This window comes from Suricata suricatta, chromosome 12 (assembly GCF_006229205.1).
Source record: "Suricata suricatta isolate VVHF042 chromosome 12, meerkat_22Aug2017_6uvM2_HiC, whole genome shotgun sequence".
NCBI classification, from domain to species: domain Eukaryota; kingdom Metazoa; phylum Chordata; class Mammalia; order Carnivora; family Herpestidae; genus Suricata; species Suricata suricatta.
This window is the reverse complement of record NC_043711.1, coordinates 91,740,538-91,751,578: the sequence shown is the minus strand read 5'-3', so window position 1 is coordinate 91,751,578 and position 11,041 is coordinate 91,740,538. Positions and strand designations below refer to the sequence as shown.

Sequence of the window (11,041 nt, the reverse complement as noted above, 5' to 3'; positions counted from 1 at the left end):
GCCCGCTCCAGCGCCTGGCCGTCCGCAGCTCGGGCGCGCTGCCTGCGCCGGTACCTGGTCCAGCTGCCCGGGAGGCTCCGCCCGTCCGCTTCGCTCCGCGGCCGCGCCCCCGAGCTGTCCCGCGGGCTCAGGTGAGTCAAAGGGCCTGGGGGCGCCGGGGGGTCTGCGGGGGAGCAGGAGTCAAGCCGGACCCGACGACCGCATTTAACCGCCGCCGCGCCGATTACGGTGCCCCCGCAGTGCCCTTCTCCACTTCTGTGCGGTCCTTTCCAAGTTGAGCCTCCACCAACAAGGCCACCAAAGTGGGAGGGAGGGGTTGCTTTCCTCCTAATCTCCTCCCTCGAGGAACCGCCCGGAACGTCCCCAAGGTGTTTATTCATCAGTCAACTCTTGAGTTATTTACTGACCTCTCCTCTTTTTTGGAGCCCAGTCTCCCCACCCTAAGGCATTTCCGAATCTTTTAAACTTGAGGTTAACCCCTCAGAGGAGCTCAGCGTTTTATTATCAGAACTGTCACCACGTTGCTGTGTGATTTAGGGCAAGACACTAGTCTCTGGACTTAGTTTCTCCCTCTGTAGAATAAGAGGGTTGGGAAGGTGATGCACTGTGAGGCAGTCGCTGTTTGGACTTTCTAGGATTACCGGGGAGGGGCGTGCCAATCGAGATGTTGGCTCAGGCCTAGAGCAGGATAACGGGGATCTTAATCAAGATTTGGGGACCCAGAGGCTTCTACAGGTAGGAAAGAATGGGAGGTGGCAACGGCCTCTTGTGTCTTTACCCCCATGCTCCCCAGAAGAGGCCCTCGCTATGGGCCAAGCTAGAAAAGGCATTCTGCACCCCCCCATTTCCAGCGACAGCTGGCACATCTGGCTTAGTCCACCTCCCACGACGAGCCCTGCCAGAGGTATTTTTGTTCTTCTACCAGGCCTGGAAAGCGAAGGCGGAGAGGATCCGGGTCGGGAAGGCACCAAACCTTGCTCAGAATAGACCCATTCACGGAATTGGGGGCGGGGGGCAGAGGGGCTGCGTGGGTTAGGGCAGCTGGTCCCCTCTGCCAAGAAACAAGCAACAGAAAAATGGCCAACGCAGCTTCAGCATGAGGCGTCGGGGCGGGGTACAGAGTAGTGGGAGTGAATGGAAGGAAAAGAGGTTTAGGGACTCTTAGGCGCCAGGTTGCTAGGCAGTCAGGCAGCCCAGAAGGGAGAAGGGGAACCAGGAGTCCCAGATTCCTTTGCAGCTGGGAGAGCAGCCTTCCTGGGCCTCAATTTCCCCATCTGTACAACGGGAATCTTTCTGGATTATCAAGGGGCGTGCCAAGGGCGGTGGAAGAGTGAACGCTCACCTGCTGCCGGTACAGGGTCCATGGGCGCGCTGGGGCCTCACTCACCGCCCTCCGCGCACATCCAATGCAGCTGTCCCAGGAATCCTGCGCTGCCCTGCTCCTTGGCCTTGGTGTCGGATATATCCTGACCCGGGCTTATCTCCAAGGCCTCGGGGCTCTCGGCCACTGTTTGCTCTGGGCAGGGACACCTGCTAGGCAGATGTGGTCTTCCCACGGCCACCTAACCAACACAGCCAGATTCGGGAAGACGCCCCCTGGCGGCTTCTCCTGAGAGCAGGCGGGAAGTGGAGGCGCCAAGCCTGCGTCGTGGGGTTTGGCCTATTGGGAGGAAAGGCGCGGCTCTCCCGAGCGGCTCGAGGCTGGGCCGGGCATGGCTGGGTGCGCGCGCGCGTGCGTACGTGTGTGTTGGAAGGACAGCGACACAGAAGCGCCTTGTGTGGACAGGGAGGGGGCCAGGTGGGGAATGACGGCTTTGTTCTGCAGAGGTTCTCCCAGGAGGAGGGGCCGCGGAACGCGTCGCTGGTCTTTGGAGCCACTTAGGCGTAGGACTGTATCCTGGCGAGCCACTTTCTTGCCGACTGACTTTGGGACACCAGGGCTTATCTCTTCTGAGCCTGCATCCTCATCTGTACAATGGGAACAGCAACAGTCTTAGTCTCATGGAATTGCCGAGATTGAATGTCTCAATGCATGAAAAGCATTTAACACTGTGCTCGGCATTTAGAAAGGCCTTATTTTTGTGGACTTTTTCTTTTCGAGGGGCATTTTATTTTTAAATGATATATGTTTAAATTGACTTTCTATTTATTTAAATACTACCCTGCAGTTCTGCAAAGTAGGATTCCATGTGTTTCCCAGGCTGTAATGCAAGTTTTTATTATGCAAAACTTCAAACATACACAAAGGTGGAGATATTAGTAAAGTAAATCCATGATCCCCCCCCCCCCCGGCCCAGTGCCCATCATTCAGAGTACGTGCTCTGTAAGTATTATTACTTTGCTATTTTCCTTGCACCTTCCAGGCTCGGACACTTCTGTTCTCTGTCCCCCAAGCACCATGAGGGGCCTTCTATGCTCGCCGCTGCCTATGTTGCTGCTGCTTCTCCAGCCCTGGGAAAGCCGGCTCCAGTTCGCAGGTGAGCAAGGCTCCGCCCTCACCAGCAGGGGGAAGGGAGCAAAAGCTAGCTCCCCGTCTGCAGCCCGCTAGGTCTGCTGGGGAGAGAAAGAACCCAGGCTCTGAAATCAGAACGGTCTAGATTCTATCTAGTTAACAGCTTCACCCCTCTGGGACTCAGTTTCCTTATCTGTAGGATGTGGCTTAGAGGTAACAAAGTTGGAGGTACCATGCAAAACTGCCCATCTGGTGTTCCGTTTTTAAAAGTTAACTGAAAAATCCGGAGACCTCACATAAAAATTCTGGTTTGGGACTTCTCTTGAAAAATCCAAGGATCTGTTAACATGGGGTTCGCGTGGCAGCGTTTGGGTGGAGAAGGGATATGGGTGTGCGCCAGCCTACCCCAAACAGTTCACTCATTTATGTTGCCTGCCTGGTCCCTGTAGACATTTGAGTTTGCGTCATCCCTTCGTCCCCTCCGGAATGGAGAGTGCCTCCTCAGAATAGCTCTAAGAGCTGTAGAATTTGTGAAAGCTGGCCTTAGCAAATCCTGGATGAGTGGATGTATCAAACTCGCATATGCTAGGGTAATTCTGCGCTAGGCGCCGTTACGCCGGGATAGCGCCATTTCGCCTTGGGATTCTCTGGGAATCTCCCTCGAGATGAGGTTTTGCAGACCTAGAAAAGTCCTTCCCGATCTCCTCGAAGGTCCCTGGTGTCGTACGGGGCCCCTGGATTTGGTGTTCGTGATTGACAGCTCGCGCAGCGTGCGCCCCTTCGAGTTCGAAACCATGCGGCAGTTCCTGGTGGGCCTCCTCCGCGGCCTGGAAGTGGGGCCCAATGCTACGCGCGTCGGAGTGATCCAGTACTCGAGTCAAGTGCAGAGCGTCTTCCCGCTCGGCGCCTTCTCGCGCCGCGAGGATATGGAGCGCGCCATTCGCGCGCTGGTGCCGCTAGCTCAGGGCACCATGACCGGGCTGGCGATCCAGTACGCCATGAACGTGGCCTTCAGCGTGGCCGAGGGCGCGCGCCCGCCGGAGGCGCGCGTGCCGCGCATCGCTGTCATTGTGACCGACGGGCGACCCCAGGATCGTGTGGCTGAGGTGGCGGCGCAGGCGCGCGCCCGTGGCATCGAGATCTACGCGGTGGGGGTGCAGCGCGCCGACGTGGGCTCGCTGCGCGCCATGGCCTCTCCCCCGCTGGACGAGCACGTCTTCCTCGTTGAGTCCTTCGATGTTATCCAGGAGTTCGGCCTACAGTTCCAGGACCGGCTGTGTGGTAAGTCAGGGGAGCGCCGGAGCGAGGCGCGGCGTCTCCAGGCGCTCAGTCCCTTTCCCATCCAGTAAATACCTTCTGCTTCCGGGAGGGGCCGCCCACTCTAGCTTTGGCCCCGCCCACCGGAGAGTTGGGCGGCGCTGGGCTACCGCAGGCTGTCTCACATTCCAGCTCTGCCCACTTTTGCTTAGGCTTCGCCCACAAGGAGCAACATTTAGCATGCCTGCTCACCCGATGAGCTGTTGTGGTTTACCACTGGCCTGAGGTCAAACTCCAAAATCCCCTCTCGACAGAAGAAGTACCGCCTGTCACAGCTGAGAGCAGTCGCCCACCCGCGAAGGGTCATGCCCCGCCCACATGGGCATGGCTCCGCCCACTCTCAGTTTAGTTCCGCCCACAATGCTCCAGATATGTTCTGCACCTTGAATTATTCCACCCACCTTGATTTAATACCTCGCCACCTCCTCTACCTTCCCCCTCTGCAGTCCTGCCCCATCCCGTTGACCCGGTGTCCCCATCTTCTGAGCCTATCCATAGAGGCTACTCAGGCACTTTCTTTCCCTAAGCCCTTGCATCTAGATCTGCGCTCCCAAATGAGGCTTGTCCCATCTAAAGCCATACTTGAGCTTGGTGCCTGCCTCTGACCCCCACCTAGGTTTTTCTTGTTGGAGGGTTCTTTGCATCGGTCCCTCGCTGATTCTACTATTTTGTGTCCCCAGGAAAGGACCTCTGTGCTGAGGGGAGACATGGCTGCCAGCACCAATGTGTCAGCGCCCCGGGCACGTTCCACTGTGCCTGCAACCCTGGCTACCAGCTAGCTGCAGATAACAAGAGCTGTTTGGGTGAGAGCTGCCCCTGCATTGCAGTCTCACTGCTCCTGAATCTTCTGTGACTCCTTATTGCCCCAGCATCACACCAGTGAGTCTGGAAAGGCCTTTGGAAGTAAAGGTTCAGCACCCTTACTTTACGGGTCTAAAAAAGGGAAGATAGAGCCCGTAGCCACACAATTCTTTGGTGAAATCTTGACCCCACAGTTAAGTGTGCTTTCAACATCATTCTCTCCTTTATTTCAGACCTGTCTCCTACCTGGCCCCAAAATGCTTCCCAAACTTGTTTGTGAATGCTCACGTGCACATCTTCTTACTGTTTCTGCTGTGTAGACACTTACTATTGGGGTTTTCAGTTAGGGGTCTCCTTGCCCCCGATATATGATGCTCATTCCTGCTTCTGCATCACAGCTCTTTCTGGACTGTCCTTGCAGCTTCTCTCTGCACCTGCAAATCCTTCAAGGCCTGGTTCTTTATTTTTGTCTTCTGAACAGCTACGGCACACTGTGCCTCCCTTACACAATTGGGATTTGCTTCTTCGAGTGTCCGTGTGTCCGTGTGTCCCCTCCTTTGAGCATGATGGCAGCTACCATTCCCTAAGTGCTGATTTTGTCTTAGACGGTGCACTTCAACTTTTACATACATTATCTCTCTACCTCATAATGACTGGGGGAAAAGAAGTCGTGTGTTTCCAACAATGCAGATGTCAGCTGGGGTCTTCTTGTTTCTAGAACTTAGAAGAAACTGGCTTGAAGCCATTTGAATCTTTCCCCGAGCAAGACCTCTGGGGATTCCCCATGTGCTTACATTCTGTGGTCACCTCTTGCTCTGAGCCTCTGCTGAATTCATTCAATTTATGGGTCCTCACTCAGTTTCTCAACCTGTACATGCTGTTCTTCTTCTGTGTATGTAAATCAGACTTTTTCTTGGTTTACATGCTTGTGTGTGCAAGGCTATGTGCATGTATATGTAAGTGGTGTATGTGTCTGTTTTACTAAAGATGGGGGTGGACAGAGGTGTGCATCACATTTAAGTAAGGTCAAACATGCACACACACAAACATCTGCTAATTATAGTTGACTATTAGACACTGTTGACCCCCAAAGTCCCCAGTCACCCCATTCCAGGTGATTTTTCCTGGGCAGCTTCAGCCCACACAGGTACTCATGCTCACATCATCTCTCTTGTTCTTCTCTCCACTCCCATCTCTTTCCTAGGAACCCCAAGTCCTCACTCTTTTTTAGAGAGCAGCATACACATCTACAGTCCCTATTTTCCAGCTCAGCTCTGGCTGTCTTTGTACATCTAAACCATCAAGATACTCAGCACCCTCTTTAGAAGGAAGTTGTAAATAGCAATTGCGCTCTTCCATTATATTCCCATTTTGTGGATGGGGAATTAGAGGCTCAGATAGGTAAAGTGGCAGAACCTGGTCCTCCTGGGTAAGTCAGTGACCATCTCGAGAGCAGGGGTCCTGACTTCTACACTTGTGGATTCTTGTTCTCATGCCTGGCTCAGTAGTGGGCACGCTGGGATGCAGCTGGGCCTTGGGTTGGGAGAGCCACTTGCCCACCAGGAAGGCGACCTGTGCTTATAGAAGTCACAGATGCCTGGGTACCACCCCAGACTAATTAAGTCAGGATCTTTGGGGGTTGGGGCCCAGACGTAGGTATTTGTAAGAAGCTCAGATGATTGCTCTGTCAGGGCTGAGAAGAGCAGCCCCAGGGCAGATGCCGACCTCACCTCTTCTGCAGCCATTGACCTATGCGCTGAAGGGACCCACGGCTGTGAGCACCACTGCATCAGCTCCCCAGGCTCCTATTTCTGCCGCTGCCTAGCTGGCTTTCTGCTCCAGCAGGACCAGAGAAGCTGCAGGGGTGAGTGAGCCCCGCCACTAGCGTCCTGGACTAAGGACCCTGATGGCTCTGATCAGAGGTGACACCTTGCCGTCTCTTCCCTCCCACCAGCCATTGACCACTGCAGCTTTGGGAACCACAGTTGCCAGCACGAGTGTGTTAGCACCTTTTCGGGGCCCCGGTGCCACTGCCGAGAGGGCCATGACTTGCTGCCCGATGGGAGGAGCTGTCAGGGTGAGGAGGGCCCTCTTGTATTTGTGCCGAGGGGCCAGGGGTCTCGGCTAGGGGAGTCCACCCTAACTCATCCTGACTTGTCTCCCCTTTAAGCCCGGGACCTTTGCAATGGTGTTGACCACGGATGTGAGTTCCAGTGTGTGAGCGAGGGCCTCTCTTACCGCTGCCTGTGCCCCGAGGGCCAGCAACTCCAGGCAGATGGCAAGAGCTGCAACCGTGAGTGTTGGCCAGAGGGTGTTCTGTTGGCCTCTGCCCGCTGCCTGAGTTCTGAGCATGCTCAGTACTGCCCTTGCTGTGGCCCAAAGGTGTGCTGTGAGTGTGTGTCAGTGACAGTGGGGAGGGGGCAGAGGGCGTGCCATGTCCTGCCTCCATCTCTTTCCCTTCCATCCTCTACCCTGCTGCCAAGGTTAATACCAACAGTACATATTGGATCACATTCCTCCCTGCTCGAGAGTCTTCTGGGCTTGCCGGTGCCCACCCCCGGGTTAAGATGCCTTACCCCTGAGTTTTACAAATGGTGGTACAGCCACATTGGTGGGTAATGAAATCAAATTAGTGGATTACGACTAGCTCCCCCCCCCCTTTTTTTTAAAGAGAAAATAGGGGCAGCTGGGTGGCACAGTTGGTTGAGCGTCATTTTTTATTGAACCCCCTTCAGGGCCTAGCCGAGTCCCTGATTCAGAATAGGGGAGGCAACACTGTAGAGTGATTTAGGGGCAGGGGTGTTGGGTCAGACATCCTGGCCTCAAATCTGGCTCAGCTACTACCAGCTATGGAGTCTGGAGCAAATCACTACCCTTCAGAACCCCGGGTTACATCAAATGGGGATAATAGCCAAGATTATCCTGAGGATTGAGAAAAAATATATAAACCACTTAGCCCAGGACCCAGCACAAAGCAAGCTGTTGAATAATACTGTTTTTGTTTTTCTGTGTTACTGTTATAGTTTCCATATTAATAATGTATATTCTTTTGATATATTAATGTTGATGAATTTATTATTATAAAAGTGTGTTATTTTATTATTATTCCTATTATCACCTAGTAAGGTGCCTGGCCCAAGGACTTCACACGTGGTACCTGTTATAAATGTTTGGAATGAAGGACCAGGTGGGTAGATGGCTGCCGCCAGCCAAGGATCTGGCCCCCAATCCCAGTTCTTCTCGCTGCCCAGGGTGCCGGGAAGGCCACGTGGACCTGGTTCTGCTCGTCGACGGCTCCAAGAGCGTGCGCCCGCAGAACTTCGAGCTGGTGAAGCGCTTTGTGAACCAGATCGTGGACTTCCTGGACGTGTCCCCCGAGGGCACGCGCGTGGGGCTGGTGCAGTTCTCCAGCCGCGTGCGCACCGAGTTCCCGCTGGGCCGCTACGGCACCGCGGCCGAGGTCAAGCAGGCGGTCATGGCCGTGGAGTACATGGAGCGCGGTACCATGACGGGGCTGGCGCTGCGCCACATGGTGGAGCACAGCTTCTCCGAGGCGCAGGGCGCGCGGCCCCGCGCCCTCAACGTGCCTCGCGTGGGCCTGGTGTTCACAGACGGCCGCTCCCAGGATGACATCTCGGTGTGGGCAGCGCGTGCCAAGGAGGAAGGTGGGCTTGGCGCGGGACGCACTGGGCTGGGGTTGGGTCGGATGCGGAAGGAGTCGTGTCTGAGGCCAGGGGGCACCCCGTGTCCTCCCCCACTGCAGGCATCGTCATGTACGCCGTGGGCGTGGGCAAGGCGGTGGAGGAGGAGCTGCGCCAGATCGCCTCCGAGCCTGCCGAGCTGCACGTGTCCTACTCTCCGGACTTTGGCTCCATGACGCACCTGCTGGAGAACCTGAGAGGCAGCATCTGCCCTGGTGAGCGCATCTGACTCGGGACCCCTCCCCTCCATTCAGGGCCCCACCTCCCATCTTGCCCCTTCCTGCGCAGCCCTGTCCTTGATAGAGTCATAACCCGGGGAGGGACCCACCAGACAGCTTTGTCACTCGAAGTGTGGTCGGGGGACCCCTGGCAGGACTGTGGCTTGGTGGCATGTTAGAACTGCAGCATTTCCAGAGCTCTCCAGACCTAAGGAGTCCGATTTTGTACTTTAACGAGAACCCTGGGTGATTCCTAAGGACGTCCAAGTTAAGAAGCACTAGGCCAGGCTGGCTGCCTGTCCCTCAGATTAGTGGGTGCTCAGAGTAACTTGTTTCTCAAAGCCATGCCGAACCCCCTGCAAGCAGAGTCACGTCATAAATCCCTTTAACTTGTTGGAATTCAACTATAGAAACCTGGCAAAGTGGTAGGGCTTAGAGTGTTCCAAGGACACAAAAACATGTATTTTTTGGACACTATAGCCCCCAAATTCAGTCCATGTGCATCCAGTGCTCAGTTGAGGAATAGGGGACCAACTCTATCTGTGGAGAAGTGGAGTGTTGAACCTTGTGAACCGTACCTTGTAGGTCATGGAAGGAGCTTCTCGGGCATAATTTCTACCAGAGTCTTCCAACCCAGAGATGTGGCTCTTCTTTCACATTACCAGGCCGTCCAGAGCTACGTTCAGTAGGGCTGGACTGGCCTGGGGAGGGGGTGTCTGTGGTTTGAAAAATAGTTAAAAAATATATATGTACACAAATATATATGTATGCATACATATATGTACCTACACATACGTATACATGCGTGTGTATGTATATGTGTGCACGCACACACTCACACACATCTCTACCTCTCTCTCTGTCCCTCTCCCGCTCTCCAAGCTAATCCCAGTAATTAGCTAGGCTTTGTGGAGGCACTGGAATAGCCACGCTCTTTCATGGCCCTTCCTGTCCTGACTCTTATGTCCCCCGCAGTATGACTTTGAGCAAGCCATTAAACATCCACTTCTTCCTTAATTTCCCTCTTCTGTAACAGGGGAAGGTGCTGGCTGCCCAAGCTTGTTTCCAGCTCTAAAATTCTTTTTTTAATGTTTATTTATTTTTGAGAGAGAGAGAGACAGAGAGAGAGAGAAGCAGAAAGAGAGGGAGACACAGAATCTGAAGCAGGCTCCAAGCACTGAGCTGTCAGCGCAGAGCCCCACGTGGGGCTTGAACTCACAGACTGCGAGATCATGACCCGAGCTGAAGTTAGATGCTTAACCAACTGGGCCACCCAGGTGCCCCATGGATCAGTGGTTTTTTGTTTGTTTGTTTTTTGATCAGTGGTCTATAAACCTCACTGTGCACATCCGATTCACCTTTGGGTTTGTTAAAACACAAATTGTTGGGCTCCAACCTCAGTTTCTGGTTCAGTAGGTCTGAGGTGGAGTCTGATAATTTGCATTTCTTTTTTTTTTTTAAATGTTTATTTCTTTATTTAGAGAGAGAGAGGGAGAGGGAGAGAGAGAGGGGGGGGGGGGGGGAGAGAATCCCAAGCAAGCTCTTCAGTGTGGAGCCTGAAGTAGGGTTTGAACCCATGAACCCTGGTATCATGACCTGATCCAAAATCAAGAGTTGGACGCATAACCGGCCACCCAGGCACTCCTGATAATTTGCATTTCTAATAACTTCCTAAGTGATATTGATGGTGTTGGTCCAAGGACCACACATTGAGAACCACTAGTCTAATTGAAACAGACAAGTGACGTGTATACTTGAGCTGAGCAGTGCTCTAGATATTACCTCTGTAATAAGATAGTCACTAGCTACAGGTAGTTTAGTTAAAAAAGTTAAAATTTTTGGTTCTTTAATCACACTAGCCACATTTCCAATGTTAAATAGCTGCATGTGGCTTCTGGCTAACAGCACTGGACCGAGTGGAAACAGAACATTTCCATGGCTGCCTGAAGTTTCATTTAGAGAGTGCTGCTGTGTGGACACTTGCTACTCAAAGTGTGGTCCGTGGACCAGCAGCATCGGCATCGCTTGGTAGCTTGTTAGAGGTGTGGAGTCTCCTCTCCTTTGCCATTCCGAATCAGAATCTGTATTTTAACAAGATCTGGTGATTCTAATGAGCATTAGCGTTTGAAAAGCCCTGTTCTAAGACTACACACCCACCCACTCCATAGAATCCTCAGCACCATCCAATGAATAGGTTTTCTCCTTGTATCCATTTTTTACAGACAAGGAAACTCAGGCTTAGAAAGGTTGAGTGAGTTTTCCAGTATCTCACAGCTACCTAGCTGCTATTCATCCCAGGCCCGTTTGAATCCAAAGCCCACATACTCAGCCACAGGCAAGTGGAGCCGCCAGGGCCGGCTCGTCCTCCTGCAGATTCTCATTCCCCTCTCTGTGCCCGGCTGGCAGAGGAGGGCATCGGCGCGGGTACAGAGCTTCGGAGCCCCTGCGAATGTGAAAGCCTCGTGGAGTTCCAGGGTCGCACGCTGGGGGCGCTCGAGAAGCTAACGCAGAACCATATCTTTTGGGGCGGAGGGGGGGTGGTCTCGGACTGG

General features: G+C 53.7%; 1 protein-coding gene across 1 annotated transcript in view; it reads left to right on the top strand.

Moving 5' to 3' along the window:
- Positions 1-18: 18 nt before the first annotated feature.
- The window catches only part of MATN4 (matrilin 4), an 11,654-nt gene continuing 631 nt past the window's right edge, over positions 19-11,041 (top strand). The window contains exons 1-10 of the mRNA XM_029917957.1: positions 19-131; positions 2,364-2,477; positions 3,164-3,733; positions 4,450-4,572; positions 6,312-6,434; positions 6,525-6,647; positions 6,741-6,863; positions 7,822-8,235; positions 8,334-8,486; positions 10,896-11,026. Coding sequence (XP_029773817.1) covers positions 2,399-2,477; positions 3,164-3,733; positions 4,450-4,572; positions 6,312-6,434; positions 6,525-6,647; positions 6,741-6,863; positions 7,822-8,235; positions 8,334-8,486; positions 10,896-11,026 — 1,839 coding nt within the window. The 5' untranslated portion in view covers positions 19-131; positions 2,364-2,398. The remainder of the gene's footprint in view (positions 132-2,363; positions 2,478-3,163; positions 3,734-4,449; positions 4,573-6,311; positions 6,435-6,524; positions 6,648-6,740; positions 6,864-7,821; positions 8,236-8,333; positions 8,487-10,895; positions 11,027-11,041) is intronic.